The sequence below is a fragment of the Heliangelus exortis genome, chromosome 3 (genome assembly GCF_036169615.1).
Source record: "Heliangelus exortis chromosome 3, bHelExo1.hap1, whole genome shotgun sequence".
Taxonomy (NCBI): Eukaryota; Metazoa; Chordata; class Aves; order Apodiformes; family Trochilidae; genus Heliangelus; species Heliangelus exortis.
In genome coordinates, this window is record NC_092424.1 from 13,642,225 (window position 1) to 13,658,107 (window position 15,883).

A 15,883-nucleotide genomic window follows, 5' to 3' on the forward strand; every position below is an offset into this window, starting at 1 on the left:
GTTAATTGAAATAAGGAAAACTCTATGGAAAATCGTATTGGGGGGGAGAGGAATCACATAAAAGAGTCACGCTGAATAAAAATAGGGCTTACATAACAGTAAAAACCAGATTCCAGTTCGAGAGAAACACATCCCAAGTAGTCAGCAGCCCGTCCTTGAGACTGGCCTGCGGGACACCTGCAAGAGATGAAGGGGATGGGCAGCGCTCCCCGCAGCTTATCTGGGTTACAGCCTTCGTTCAGCTCTGGGGCTCACTGCACTAATATGCCATTAATACAGTCATGAGCTATTAGTAAACTAAAGCACTTGTAGGCTGGAGTGACCCTCACTAACAGAAGAGCCCCCTTCTCTCAGGGCATGCTTAGGGGAATGTCCGAGCATCGCCACTTTCCCTGGAAGTGAGGAGCCCGTTAACCCCTCACGGCTGGGAAGGAAACAGGGCGGTGACTTGATGAGATGCAACTTCTTCCATTGGTACAAAATTTATTTCATTGCGGGTACAAAAGCACCACTGGCGTTTCGGGAAATTGAGCTTGCTTTATGCAACAGCGCCCTGCTCTCCTTTCTGCGCAGAACTGGACATTAAAGCGAACACCTCCTCCCCGGGGAGACACCGCACACCGGGTTACGGGAGCTAAGGGCACCTCCGCCCCCGCCGCTTCCCAAGGCGCATGCGCAACCTTCTCCGTCGCTCTGCGTTCGATTCGCCGGGCTGTAGGGCGGCACGCGCAGCCGTATTTCTGTCCCTCGTCTCGCGAGAGCGCCGGCTCTGCCGCAGCGATTGCTCGTGCCTGTGGCGGCGCTGGGAAGGCGGGGAGCGCCATGGCGGCTCCAGGGGCTCCCCGCCTGGCCTGGTGCCTACGGCGGGTCGGGACCGGCGGCGAATGGCTGCTGCTGGAGGCCGGCACGCAGGTGAGCCGCCACGGGATGGGCTCCGGCACAGCGCAGAGGCCGGGTGGGAGGCCGAGGCACGGCCCTGGGTGCCTTTCGGGGCGGGAGGGGGGCGTTACCGGCAGCCTGCTCCTCCCCGGAGCAGCGGCGGGCGGCCGCCGGTGCGCTTTGTTCCGGGGCCTTCGTGTTCCTGAACGGGCTTCCCGGGAGCGAAAGGCCCCGTCCCGCTAACGAGCAGCGGCGGTCGGAGGAGTCTCCCGCTCGCCACGGCACCGGGCGGCAGCAGCGGCAAGAACCGGAACCTTTCGGCACCGGTAACGTGCAGGGGAGCGGAGCCCGGGGCGCCGGCCTGAGGACGGGCGTTTGGGTCTGATTTGCCGAGTCTGGGGTCGCTAAACTTTGTTAACGCGGTCTCGCGTTCCGGTAGGGTCCGTTTGTGTGACAGTAACGTAAGGGTAATCATGAGCCTAATTAGCAAGGTGGTGCTTTGGTGAGGTTAACAGTACGTGATGGATTTGGGTTTTGTGACTTAAAGATTTTTGGGTGTAAACGAGGATGTGTTTGTCTGGAACGTGTCCAAAGAAGGGTAAGGAAGCTGGTGAAGGGTCTGGAGCACGAGTCCTGTGAGGAGCAGCTGCATTGGGGTTCTTCAGTCACCGTCCCTGGAGGGGTTAAAAAAATGTGTAATGTGGCACTTCAGGACATGGTTTAGTTGGCATGGAGGTGTTGGGTTGACTGTTGGAGTTGATCTTGGAGGTCTTTTCCATCCTTAACCATTCAGTGAATTGAGCCTGCTTCAGATACACATTTTGGTGTGGTACGGAACTAACACTTTTTCCATGTTTTGGCCATGTTTTTTAACTGAAAAGCCCAAATGGGTCCTTGCACTCTTTCTGTTAAACCCAGCAGGCAAATGAGGGCATGGAAGATGGGGTGCTGTAAGAGGGCTACCCTTCCAGTGGCCAGAATCAGCTGGGTAGGTGTGGAGGGTTCATGCTACACCTGATTCCTTTGTGCTTACTCCATTCAAAAGGTAATTCAAAAGGAACCCCTTATAGCTCACCTCTCAGTGCTAGGGGCAACTCCATTAGCAAATTTATAGTTTTATTATTCTCCCATCATGGATTTGAAATCGGGATGTGTGCAGGTGTGCTCAGTGAAGGACTTGAGGTAATACAGCAGAAAACCATACAGCCAGGGTCATGTTAATGATGCAGAGAATCTCATTTGTTACTCTTCTTGTCTGCACAGTGCAGCAGCAGGGAGAGTGATGGCATCCTGGTGCTGCAGGCATGCCAGACCACAGCCAAGCCTGTTGGGACAAACTGCTGTCAGTAGGAATTTAAACATTCAACTTCAATTCAACATCCAACTTCACTGCTGAGGCATGGTGGTGTCCTGTGGTCTTAAGCACTGCTGTGGGTGGGCAGCAGAGAACTCTGGCAGGGAGGTGGTGATGTCTCAGCCTCCTCAGTGAGCTCAGTGATCAAAGGGAAAGTTTTGTGACTGGTCGTACTTGGTCTGATTTGTATTTGGTGTGTGAGGCCACACAAACGTGTGCAGCTGGGCAGTGATCACAGTTCATGTGGGTTAGTTGGGTGTTTCTGCTGCAACTGCAAGGACAAGTGCAAAGCCAAGTTAATAACTGTGTTCACCTGAGTCTCTGTACACCTTACATATGCAGTCCTAGTTGACAGAGCACTAGTACATATGAAGCATTTAAGAGGTAGGGATCAAATCTGGTTCCGTATGCTTTCCTCATTTCAGTTTACTTCCTTCCATTTAGTTAGGACATGGGAGTCTGAGTTCCTGCTTCCAACTCAAGGTTTCAGCTCAGTTATTGTGTAGTGAATGAACTTGTATTGACTGCAGCATCCTGTGTGATGCAAGGAAGTAGAGACTGCAGGGGGAAAGAAGGGCAGCTTTCATCTAAGGCTGCATTAGATCCACACAATTGATTACATGATAAACTGACTGAGAACTTGTGCCTTGGAAAGATGAATGAGAAAAGAATGTGTGATTAACAGATCTTGCAAAGGAGGCAGTGGATGGAGGGAGAAGAGAGCAGAGCCATGCTTTAAATGGCAGCCTGCAATTAGATCAGATTTAATAAGATAGTATGAAATGGTATGATTAAATTATGCCCCTTTTCCCAAAGATAGTATTAGTCTAATCTGACTATTTCACTTTCATAGCTGGTTATGAACTTCATGTAGCTTCATTATTGAGCCTTAAGGCTGATGGTGTGATTTACAAAGGTGCCAGGCATTTAGGGCACAGTTACATGTACTTTTTTCTGTGACAGCTTTCTGGGCTGTTTTGTCTTGTGTCATTCCTGCTTGCAGACTGTTGACCAGATACAACTAGCAAAAGAAGGTGGTAAGAAGTAATAGTGATACCCACAAACAGTTGTACTGGTCTGAAGAAATGGAGTTAGGTGGTGATCAAGGTGGGACACAGATGGATTGAAGGTGGCTCTAAGTAGCTTTGCTGCTGTCAAAGATTTCCATTAAACCAAGGTTGTAGCCCTGCCTTAGAGTATTCAGATTTTCCTCGCTGTGAAAGATGATTCTTCAAACTTTGTGGGCTTCAATTTTCTATCTACTTTTGAATTTAAATGCAAAAAACCCCCAATCGTATTATTCTGAACTCTTTGGAAACAGCTATAAGATGTGAGTCTAGGTCAATCTCTTCTGTGCTGAAATTGAAAATGTATAAACTGAATTTACCATCTCGTTGCTGATTGCAATTACTAAACTACTTTATTTTTAGGTAACTGTAGGCCGAGGATTAGATCTCACATACCAGCTGGTGTCAAAAACCTGTCCCTTGATGATCTCTCGCAAGCACTGTGTTTTCCAGCAAAATGCAGAAGGGCAGTGGACTGTCAAGGATAACAAGGTAAAGAGACCAATTAAAGGCCTTGTACTTTGAGATTCACTGAAGAGAATGCCCTGAATGGCCTAGGATATAATGTGATACAAGTGTGATAGAAGGTCCATGGGAATGTGTTATTCCAGTGTGCTGCAGTCAGGTTGCAAACCATATTGCTTTGTGTAGATTTTTGTCTTGGTTTAACATTTTTCAGACAACCGTGGTCTTGCTGTGGGTGATTTGCAGTCAGTTCACCTGCTTCATGTTACTCTCTGAAAAAAAAATTAAGTTAATTTTGGCACTATTGAAAAGGATAAAGTTCTTGCACTGCTAGTGAAAGGATAAACAAAATTGCTTTAATTGTAATCAAGTGCAAAAAGAATCTGATGTTAGAAAAAACATGCTTAGTATTTTGTTCAAGTGAGTTTCTTCTGAAAGTCCTCCAAGGCTGATTAGAATAAAGTGTTGACATCAGAGTCCTTAGCTACATCTCTGACTTCAGTAACCTTGTTTTTTTTACCATGATCCCTCTGCTGCTTCATTCGGGTTGCAAACTAAAATCAGTAACTTGCTTTAAAACAGCACTGGTCACACAAAAATGTTCAACATGTGCGAATTTGAAGGATGCTTGGGTGAACAGCAGATTAGTTAGAAGAAATGGAATGGCTACTAATAAAATTGCACTGCTCTTTAACAAAACTCTATTTCAGTACTGGTATAAACTTGAAAACTTAGTTTTTGAATTATTTGAAACATCTGTGTTAGATTAGCTACAAACACCTCTTATTGCTGTTACCATTTTATCGAGTTGTTTTATTAAATCTCTGAGATGTGTCAGTTGTTAATGATTCTGGGTTCATCTTGAGTACTTTGAGCTGATGTCTAATTAAAAAAACCTTTTGCTCTGCTTTGAACATTGTGAGAATGTTTTCCCTGTTTAAATTCTCTTGGAGTTCTCTATGGAGAACTGTCTTTTTCTTTAAACAGTATAAGCTGTTCTTCTCTTTTCTAATTTCTTCTTGGATTTCAGGTGACATGAATTGTCAATATTTTACTTCAATATTCTGCATGGTTGACAATGATCTGTCTTTTCTTAGTTCTTATATCCTCTAAAGCTTTTGGGCAGTTTTTTTTCACCTTGCAGTTGTTTTTTTTCCTTCTGTACAAGCACATATAATAATATTCTTAGTGCTTATAGAGAAAATCTGTAATGCAGGAATAATACAAGGTAAACAATGTAATGCCATAACTGTAATAAATGGGACACTAAGCCAATAAATTGGATATTGCAAGGTTTATTTGAAGAGATGACTTGTTTTGATTGCTACATTGAAGAGGCTGGATATGTTTACAGTTGCCAGAAATAACTTGCAGAGCACTATGTAACCACCTATTAAATTTTGCTGATTCTCTGTTCGTTTGCAGAGCCTAAATGGAGTCTGGCTTAACAAACAGCGCCTGGATCCCTCCAAAACCTATCCTATCACTGAAGGAGACCGTATCCAGTTGGGAGTGCCTTTGGAAAACAGAGAGACTGCTGAATACGAGTATGAAGTAATTAAAGAGGAATGGGAGAAAATCAGGCCCTTTTTAGCCCAAAGGAATGACCTGGGGAAAGCGAAGTGTTCAAGAACAAAACGTAAATTTAGTTCTGAGGACTTGGAAACATCTGGATCAGAAGGCCCTTCAAACTCCAGATCCAAAAGAGACAGAATGTCCTGTGAGAATGAACCTTTGGGTAAATCATGGGGAAGGGCTGAAGAAGCCAAACAGTTAACAGAAAAGATGGATGTCAAGCTGCCTCCTCCTGGACCAAGTGAGGAAGCTAAGGGTCCAGTGCACAATAGTCCTGTGCACTCCAAGAAAGCCCTGTCTGTCCCCTGTAAGGAGCAGAAAGGCTCTGGGCTTGCAGAGTCATGGAATGGCTTGGAAATGCTGAGAAAAACTCTAGTAGGCATAATGAAGTTAAAGGTCAAAGTGCAGGAGAAGCAGACAGCAGTGCTGAATGTGAAGCAGAAGCGCAGGAAGTGTGCTCAGAAGGAGATCCTGGCAATGGAGCAGGAGCTGCAGGAGCTGCAGGACCAGCTGTACATGGAACAAGAGCATCATCAGCAACAGGTGGAAGAGCTGGAGAGGACATTTTCTAAGGAGCAGCAGAAGCTAGAGGTATAGTGGTGGTAATCTTTTTGGCCTGTGTCTTGTCATTTGTATGGAATGCTTAATATAAAATATTGATTAAGAAAAAAAAAAAATCCTGAACCTTACCGTAACACAGAAATTGTTGGAATGATTGTTAAAATTGTCTCTGAAGCATTTCACTTTGAGCATGTGTATCAAAATAAAGTGCAGGAACAGAAGAGATTGTTCTGTATGGATAATTAAGGAACAGGTGCAAAATAATTTTGGAATTTTTTTACAAACAGTTTCATTACAGCAAGATGGTAAAGCGTTTCAGTTAGTAAAACAGCATATTTTTACAATAAATTAAAAAAAAAAATTTCCTGATCTCTTATGGTTACAGAGAAGACAAATTGAAAAGTATTCCCCATAAGTGTGAATTTCTCTCAATATGTGACTGAATTAATGCCCAGTTTGCATAGCAAATCCATTCTCTTTCCAAGCAAGTGAATTATTGTGTGCCTTAATCCCTTGAGGGTGGAAGTTTTTTGGTTTTTTTTTTTTTTCATACTTTCAAAGAAACCCTTTCTTGCAATCTGTCTTCAAGCATTATATGTATGTTGGTAAATAGTTTTTCTAGCTAACAAATGGAGTTTGCTCAAAATCTGGTTTAAAGGAAGTAAGATTTCATCTTGAAGTGAGTTTCATAATTCATCAGTTACTTCTTTGAAGTCTGCTGCTAAAGGCAAGGTGCCTGAATCAGAGGTACAGAAAGTCTGGAGCTGTGTGCTTAGGCACAAGGGAAGGTTCAGCTGGAGCTGTAGATTTGTCAGTTCATGTGGTCAGGGGCTGCTTTTCCTCATGTTTAAGCTGTTACTGACCTCTTTGCTTCTATGAACATGCTGGTGGTGCCTTTAGAGCTAGAATTAAGTGGAGGTGTTCCAAGAATATAACTGTAAATTATGTATCCATTTTAGCTTTTCACAGTGAATGAAAGCTCTGATTTCTGTCGTGCATGTGCCACAGTAGAGTGGGACATCTCAGGGTCTGCTGAAAACCAGCATTGTTTCTTTACGTATATCCTCTAAAGAGAGTATGCAAAGAATTAATTCTCTGTCCCTTGCTTATTTATTTATTTTTTTTATTTTTCCCTCCAGGGTGTAAAGGGCCAACATGGGGAAGAGAATCTGAAGGAGCAGCTGGCCCAGGTTCTGCAAGAGGCAAGTATTTGTGAGTCTAGGTTTGGTCTAACTGTGTAGCTCAGATATTATAATCTTTCTTCTGTGGCCTCTTGGCAGAAGATGAGATCTTTGCTTTGTGTGCAGATTGGATGATCTTCCTCTACAAACTGAATTTCTGCCAGAAAGTGGCAGAGCAGGACACTTATGTCTTTTGGGCCTTTTTTCAAAAGGCCTTTTCTTCTAGAAAGCTAATCTGAAAGCAGCTTCATGTAACTTAGCCTGGATACAGTGACAGGTTTTTGTCACGTGTCAAATACCCCTTGGTACTCAAACAGTGCAGATGCACTCAAAATGTTAACCATAAAACCAAACTGAAATGACAGTGTAACCTGGGAGAATGAATGAGAGGTATCCTGCACTGGGAAGGTCATGGATAACTGGCACTATGTGCCAATTTTAAGTTAAGGATAAACTGCCTTAACACCCTGACTCATATAGACTTGTGTTGCTCATTCAGAAGATAAGGAGAAATGAGTATCCTGGACCTCAAGATAATGGCTGTATTTAATAGGATAGCTTATACTGGCACTCATAATTTCTGGTATGGTGTTGTTACAGCATCATGCTTTGATGGAAGAACTGAGCCGTAGCAAAAAAGATTTTGAGGAGATAATTCGAGCCAAGAATAAAGAACTGGAAGAAACCAAGGTATGGAGTAATTGAATTTTCAGTGTTATTCACAAGTGAAACATGATACTCTGCAGCAGAGGAAATAGATTATTTAGTAGGCTATTTGTCTTGACTGTACTTTGCCTCTTTAAGTGAAAAAATCCTGTATTTTGATGTGGCAGCTGACTCTAGTTTTCAGGATTGGGGGAGGATGCAACTTGTCCTGTTCATAAATTAGTATTGAACAGTTATTACTAGATATTTCTCAATTATAAAGAAAAACCCAGGGCACCTTAACTGTGTATTGTGCAAGAGAAGTGAGCCCACTCCACCCTTTCTTAAAGTGAGGTGCTTCATTTTCAGTCAGAGTGCATTCAAGTAAAACTGTAGCATTCCAGCAGTCCTGCAAAGGAGTGTAGGACTGAAATAACATGGAATTTGATTAATGAATGAGATTAACCATGTTTCTTCCTGCCCTTCACACAAGGTAATGAGTGGAAAATAATGAAGGAGATCCTTTCCTGTGTCTTAATCTTGGAAACTGTCACATTGTCCACCTCTGGCTGTTTGCTTTATGGTGGGTTAGTTTTTGATGTGGGGTTTTTTTGTTGTTGCTATTGTCTTTTCAACTCTTTTGCTGTTTTTTAAGTAAAGGTTCAATTGGAAGAATTTTGCTTGTTATTTTTAGATGATGGAGCAGATATCTAAGAGCCTAGTTTAGCTGGAAAAAGAGCCAAATCATATAGAATATTATAGAATTGTTCAGGTTGGAAAAGACCTATAAAATCATCCAGTCCAACCTTTAACCAGTTAGTACTAACCTAGCTCTACCAGCCTACTGCTAAACCATATCCCTAAGCATTGTATCTATACAGTTTTTAAACACATTCAGGGATGGTGAATAAATCACTTCCCTGGGCAGCCCCTTCTCGTGCTTAATAACCCCTTCTGCAAGGAATTTTTTCCTACCATCCAACCTAAACCTCCCATGGTATATTCTCCATGCTGTCGTGAGCTACAAAGAGTAGAGAGACTACAGATCTGCATGTGTAGTAGCCACAGACTTGACATGTGAAGACTTACAGTTGTGGGAGTTTCTGCTTTGACTCCTTGCCCCTGCACACCACCTGCCTGCCATATTATATTGAATAAAACCTTGTTCTTTGTTGATACTTGACCATGTGTACTGTTCCACCAGGAGGAGAAGGAAAAGGTGAGAGCCCAAAAAGAAGAGGTGTTGAATCAGATGAATGACGTGTTGGAGAATGAGTTGCAGTGCACAATCTGTTCTGAGCACTTCATTGAGGTATGTTTAAACCAGTGTGGGTTTGGTAGTAAAGAAGAGACTTGAGAAGCTTTACCTAGTTCTATCAAAACAATAGTCAAGCTTATTTCTTTGCTTCACTAGTTGAACAGCCCCAACAGACCCACAGTTGTGGGTAAGGGTTTGTCCAGAACTCCATTTTGTCTGTTCTGACTCTTTGCCTGGGCAGAAAGTTCAGTTTTCATGTCTCCACATGCACAGAGATGAGAACTTAATCCTAAAATATGTATAGGCTTGCAGCAGTTTTGAGTGGTTTTGTACTGGTGCTCTAAGCTGCTGCAAGCAGCCTGCCTAGAGGGGGAATCATTTTTGTAGTGTACCTTGCTTTAGGTTGGCCAGGATTGGACTGCTTCAGGTTTACATAGAAGAAAGGGTCAGTAAAGGAAAATCCTGAACTGTTCACACTGTTCAGATAAACCCCTTCTTTGAGAAACTGGCCTGCTTCTATTTGATTGTAGACGTAATAGGCCATGCCTGAAATGTGGACTGTTATTTCTGTTCTTACTTTGCTAGAACTTCATTTGCATTACATTAGTTTCTACTACCGGAAACCTGATGTGTTACAATGATTAAGAGCTAGCTGAAATTGTAATTTCTGGTTTCTCAGTAATTCAGGATGCTATTCTGCAGTATCTGAGTTTTCCCATAATTTATCCATTTCAATTTGTGAAAATGTATGATAGATTTCAGTTTTGTCTGAGTTTCAGACAAAATGTGATCTACAGTGAATCCGTTAACCATCCTGTAAGACTTCTCTGCATGCTGGCATGGGAGAATGCTTTTGGGCAGCCCCTATACAGACTAAAGAAGGAGGGCTTTGGGTTCTTCCTGTATAGGAAATGTTCATCTAATGTTTTCCTGATGTCAGCGTTGTTTTCTTGGACAGTGCTTGCATGAGCATGCTCTGACAAGTGCCCTTCCCTCAAATTTCACAGGCAGTCACTCTGAACTGTGCACACAGCTTCTGCTCCTACTGTATCAATGAGTGGACAAAACGTAAAGTGGAGTGCCCTATATGCAGGCAGGAGATCACATCCAAGACCCGCTCCCTGGTGCTGGATAACTGCATTGACAGGATGGTAGAAAAACTGAATGTGGAAATGAAACAGCATCGCCTGACCCTTATCAGAGAGAGGACAGGTGAGAGGTGGGTGGATGTGGCATGATGAGTACAATCTTTTATTTCATCTGTTTTGTTCTTTGCACCTATATACCAAGGAAATGCTCAGCAGAAACACTAGAAAGTTATTTTATGTTGTGTAACTAGGTTTACTGCACAGTAAAATAAAATTACTAAAAGGCCTGAAAAATATTTCTGTTTGAAATTCACAGTTGAGCAAGGCAACTTATGTGTTCTAAAGGTTAGGCTGTTTCTAAGAGATCACTAAATAAAAGCAAAACTATGTAGAATAGGTCTTGAAAAATCTACCAGGATCCTTTTTGATTAAACTATTGACTACATCACTGTGAAAACTCAGCAGAGCAGGGCCTGGTGAGAAACTCTGAATTCTCTTCTGTGTGCTATATTTGTGTAGGAAATCTCTGAAGAGAACATTGGTCTGTCATTTAAGTGTATGGCTAAACTGGCAGTTACTCTGCCATATTAATTTTTGTGGAATTAAAGCCATTGTGCTTTAAATGTGTAACTTCCTGACTAGTTGTGGCTCCAGACTATGAATGACATCCACAGTTTTAAGTAAAACACCAGTGAGGAATATTATTATTATGCTTCTTTCTTCCAAATTTCTTTCTAGAGCACTTGACCCTGGTATCTAGGTGCTGAAATGTAGAAGTCTTTTCCTGCTACCGCTTTGACAAATATCTATTGCTGTATTCCCTTAAGTAATTGTCTTGTTTTCCCCTTATAGAGGTGAGTGCATGATCTTTCATTTTGCAATTGTGTTGAGCCTCTTACCTAAAAAAAGGGTGCTTTTGAAACATTTTAGATTCTCCATGGTGACATAGAATGACATTGTTAAGTAGTGTTACTGCAGACTCAAAATTGCCACTTACTTAACCAACTCAGTCTGATTCCCTCCAGAAATGCCATGCTGCTCAGAGGTAGCCCAGCTTGGCTTTGTGGACTGTTCTCACCTCTGCAGAGCTGACACTGCTCTCGTGTAATATATACACCTGTAGAGTGTGCCATAGCTCTGCTGAAGTGTCTCATCAGGTAGCTGGTGGTGGTTACATGAAGTGGTGCTTGGTTGGAGCCCATTTCATTTCTGTATGGTAAAACAGGGGTCTTCCTGGTTGTTTGAACAAAAAGGAAAAAAGCTTGCAGCCTACCTGCTTCACATGTAATAGATGCTCTAATTATATAAAAATGACTTTTAGTAGGAAATTGATTAGCTTCACCATGGCATACTTCAGGAAGAAGGAGGAATTGTTTCTGTGTGGTCTTTTTGTTCCTTAATGGAAACATGGTGATGGTTGGGGTGAAGATAGCCATATGTCCAGTTAAACATGAATTTGTAAGAAGAAATCAGCTGAGGAAGGAATAATTATGGAAGTAGCACTTGAGAACCTCAATCAGAGTTTCTCAAGAAGACTCTCCAAGAGCCTTAGTATAATGGCCACCAATAGGACAGTTTGCACTCCTAAATGTATGTAAAACTTCTCTGCATGCTAGCATGGGAGAGTGCTTTTGGGCAATCCCTGTATAAACTAAAGAAGGAGGTTTGGTGGGGCCGTGACTGCCCTGAACAGCCATTTCCTATTTGAGAGCTTCTGTTTTCCTTGGTTCCTTCCCTCTGAGTTACCTGGCAAGGCTCTGTGATAGTTAGCCACTTCCATTGCCAGTTGTGTACCAGTGAAGCCATGGAGAATGTCTCTTCATCTGTGCTATCTTGACAAGAAAAGGCATATTGGATACTTAAGAAAGCAAACAAAAAAACCTTTTGGTCCTTTAATGCTGAAAATTGAAAAGGCCTATGCCCTGTAGCTTGAACAACTGATTGTGAACAGACAGTGAGGTGGTGTAGGTTACAAAGAAAGAGAGAAATTTAGCAGGTGTTGTAGGTACAGTGGTCACTGCTAATTTTCCTGTCTGTGTGTTTTGAATGCAGAGAAACAGAATGTGTTGGTGAGCCCAGCCATGGACAATGACAGCAGTGTCCCTTCTTCCATCTACTCCGTCTTGTTGATAAGCAGTTGTGACGGTGAGGATTGTGAGGAGGAGTCTTGCTACAATGAAAGCCACTGCATTATCTGAACACTCTTACTAAAGACTCATTTGCCTGTGTGCTGCCCAGAACCATCCTCATGGTATTTGGTTGACTGCTGATGGATGACTGGACTGGCCATCTAGAAGGAGAGAGATTCTCAGAGGAAGCTGGAGCTCAGAACTAGCAGCATGTGGAAGAAGGACCTTGTTTCTTAAATGAATGTACAGCTTCATCTCTAAAACCAAATTGGGACTGTGGGAGAAAAAAAATGCAATTACACTAGATGCTTGACATCCAAACTGTAGATTTCCAAGATCGCTTGTGACCCTCTCAGTGTCATATAATAGTTTGTATGCATCACTTCCCTTTCCTTAGTGAAAGACATGTTAAAATGTGTGCATCAGCTTCCCTTATTTCAGTCAGCAGAGGGAATGGCTCAAGCTATTTGAGAACTTGGCCATCTTCACCAGCAGGCAGGGGAGGTGTATCAGGAAAAAGTGCCAGTGTGGGGTTTTTCTCTTGAATTTCATATGGCAGCTTGAGTCATCCCAGGCCCCTGGCAGTAAAGGTAACTTAGGGTTGTGGACCCTGTCAGCCTGAAGTGCATAAAAGCAGTGTAAGCTGAGCTGCTGGCCATCTGTTTGTTCTGCTGATGTTACTCATTTTCTGTTAGGTAAGAATACAGAAGATTAAATTCTTCCAGAATTCCTTAGCTAGTGATCTTTTCATCTAGTATATTTGATTTGTTTTGTTCTCTCTTTAGGCTTTTGCATAAAGGGTTTCAGAACTGGGAAGCAGCATATGCAGAAATTACTATTAATGACTTCAGAAACACTTAACACTTCTTGTCAGAAGCAGAGAGGAACCTCTGCTTCTTCAGAAGTGCTGCCAGCTCAATCTATGAAATGTCCTGTTGGCAGGGTAGGAAAGCAACATCTGTAGGTAATCACAAGTACAGAAGAAAGCATTTAGTAATATTTACAAAACATTGTGCTGTGGGTTGTGTTACCCTCACAGCAAATCACTTGTTCCTAAGAGAACAAGTCTCGCCTCATCTTCTCATGAGTTTGTCTTAAGAAATTTGATTTTCAGTGGCATAAGCTTTTGACGTAGCTGTTACATGGAAAGGACTTCCTTACACTGTGAGAAGAGGATGTTGGAAGCCCTTCTCACCTGTAATATTTCTCTTGCCATTTGTATGTACTTTCTTATTTCTATGTTTATTTTGTTTAAGAACGAAAATACAAATTCATTTCTGCATTAGTCTTCCTTGGTGCAACCACTGAGAGGAATGTTTTTCTTCTAGCTGTCCTAGATTTTTTTTTTTTTTTTTTTTTTTTTTGAGAAAACACAAACTCTGTTTTTAATAACTTTGCTTCATGTTTTGATTGCTGTAAGCAGTGTGACTATTTTAAACGTATTTGAAAGACTTGTGTATTCAGGAATTGATAAAAGACAACCACACTCTTCAGGCCTGTGGCTACCCCATTACCCTAGTAATTTTGTATTTACAATCATACATCTTTTTCAACTGAAGAAAGATCCCATTAAAAGCTGCATGAGTGAAGCTGCTCTCCTAAGGAAGTAGCAGTGCATGCTGACATTGGATGGGGAGGACTTGAACAGGGCAGAAAGGTTGAATCTGTGGGACAGGCAACTTCCTTTAAATCTTAGTATAAGGTTTGAGTTTCCCACTTTCCCTCTTGATGTTCATTTCCTCTATGTGCTCTTGAAAGTTTCTTTGGTAAGTATATGCTCACTATGATCTCTGAGAGCAGAATTCCACAAAATGCTTGTGAAATGGGCTGACATTGGCATGGGCATTCCCAATGAAGAGGAGTAGGAGGGAAATACTCTGGTTGCCTAGGACTGCAAATATTACTATCTATCTCTTCCGTGTGTGTGGGTTTTTTGTTTGGTTGTTTTTTGTTATTTTTGTTCTTGTTGGTTTTGCTTTTTTGCTTGTTTGTTTCATTTGGCTAAAATATACTTATGTTGTTTATGCATATCACAGAGAAGGAAAATGCATCTCCTACTAACGAGTTAGTTCCTTGGTGTGACTTCTGAGCATCCTCTTTTCATGAGAACATGAAGAACACAAGCAGTGTGCCAAACCATTTCCACTGTTACTGATAGGTCTGTGGTGTGTAAAGGTCCAAGCTGAGAGGTGAACTCGTAATCCTGTTCACTTGCAGAAGCATTTCACTGACAGGAAGCAGAACTCTCCTCCCAGTTCACCACATCCCTCAGTGAACTGCTGTCTGATACAGAGCTGATGATTAGATGTCCGGAAGTGTCAGGTGATGCCCATATTTCTAATACTGTGCTCTCCTTTTGTCTAAGGTCTGGATCTTCTGCTTGATTATATATCTGAATGTCCCCTGGGAGATGTTACCTGTCTTGGCACAGCATCAAGCACCCAGGAGTTAGGTCACAAATCCCGACTAATTACACTTGGGCACAACAGGGTTGCTGCAGGATCATGACTTGCTGCTTCCTGTTGGGAGACAGCTGTCCTGTAGTGAGATAATCAAACACTTCTACCAACATCAGCAGGAATATCTGGGAAGGAGCACTAATGGACTGTTGCAGGGAGGTGGTGTGCTGCATAACTCCAGCACATTCATGGGTTCCAAGATCAATCTGACATCCACTTTTTTCTTGCACCTGTAGTCTGCCACGCTGGTGCTTGATGAGCCTTAGCAACAGCTGTCACTTAGGTTTCCAGAGCATGTAACAGGTAATTCACTGATCCAGATTTTCCCTCTTCCGCCCGCCCGCCCAGTTTAAATGTTTTTGTCCTAAGACACCCTCTGACCAGACACTGTTGTTTATAGTCCTTTTTCTTCCTGCCTGTCCCTTTTGCCATAACTTCACCTGTTGGGACACATTCCTGACACCAGGAGTACTGGAGCCCCCAACACAGGAAGGACATGGAACTGTTGGATTGAGTCCAGAGGAGGGACAGAATGATGATCAGGGGGCTGGAGCACCTCTCCAATGAGGACAGGCTGAGAGAGCTGGGATTGTTCAGCTTGGAGAAGGTGCCTGGGAGACCTCGTAGTTGCTTTCTGGTACCCGAAGGGGCCTACAGGAAAGCAGGGGCGGCACTTTTTACGAGGCTGATAGGACAAAGGGTGATGGTTTTAAATGCAGGGATGTAGATTTAGGGTGGGCATTAGGAATTCTTTGCTGTGGGGATGGTAAGACACTGGAACAGGTTGCCCAAAGAAGTTGCGGACGTTCCATCACTGAAGTGTTGGAAGGACAGGGCTTTGAGTAACCTGGCCTAGTGACAGATGTTGCTGCCTGTACAGCAGGGGTTGTATTGAGATGATTTTTAAAATCCCTCCCAACCCAAAGCATTCTATCATTCTATTATATGTTAATCATAATTCTGATCATGATTCTATGATAATCATGAACTGCACATCACAAACTTGGCCCCTACCCCTCAGTGCCATTCCTGCCTGTGTACTGTTCTGTAACCCCTGGGTTGGAAGCTCCATGTGAAGCACAAAACAGCTCAACTAGTGTTGGAAATCCCCAGGACAAATAATAGGTAGACACGCATTACACATTTATTGAGCGAAAAGCTATCATCGCTGGCCTTGCAGATCCTGTTCTGACTCTGCTCGAATAACGGGACTGCCTTTATT

The 15,883-nt window shown here is 42.7% G+C and overlaps 1 protein-coding gene across 5 annotated transcripts; it reads left to right on the plus strand.

Moving 5' to 3' along the window:
- Window positions 1-757: 757 nt before the first annotated feature.
- Window positions 758-13,695, plus strand: RNF8 (ring finger protein 8). Of its 5 annotated transcripts, none has more exons than XM_071739333.1 (8): window positions 758-912; window positions 3,664-3,792; window positions 5,191-5,931; window positions 7,041-7,103; window positions 7,683-7,772; window positions 8,932-9,039; window positions 9,993-10,204; window positions 12,126-13,695. In XM_071739333.1, the coding sequence occupies exons 1-8, from the start codon at window positions 823-825 to the stop codon at window positions 12,163-12,165; spliced, it is 1,473 nt and encodes a 490-aa protein (XP_071595434.1). In that variant the 5' UTR covers window positions 758-822; the 3' UTR covers window positions 12,166-13,695. The 5 variants fall into 5 exon arrangements, with proteins under 5 accessions (XP_071595434.1, XP_071595433.1, XP_071595437.1 ...); XM_071739332.1 differs by having other exon boundaries at window positions 9,993-10,197; XM_071739336.1 differs by lacking the exon at window positions 758-912 and adding an exon at window positions 1,030-1,314 and having other exon boundaries at window positions 9,993-10,197.
- Window positions 13,696-15,883: the final 2,188 nt, after the last annotated feature.

Excerpts from the sequence above, each read along its gene's own strand:
- RNF8 (XM_071739332.1), top strand. The coding sequence starts at position 823 with ATGGCGGCTCCAGGGGCTCCCCGCCTGGCCTGGTGCCTACGGCGGGTC. Across the intron at positions 7,104-7,682 it reads TGGCCCAGGTTCTGCAAGAG|CATCATGCTTTGATGGAAGA; the intron begins GCAAGTATTTGT and ends GTGTTGTTACAG. Across the intron at positions 9,040-9,992 it reads GTTCTGAGCACTTCATTGAG|GCAGTCACTCTGAACTGTGC; the intron begins GTATGTTTAAAC and ends CAAATTTCACAG.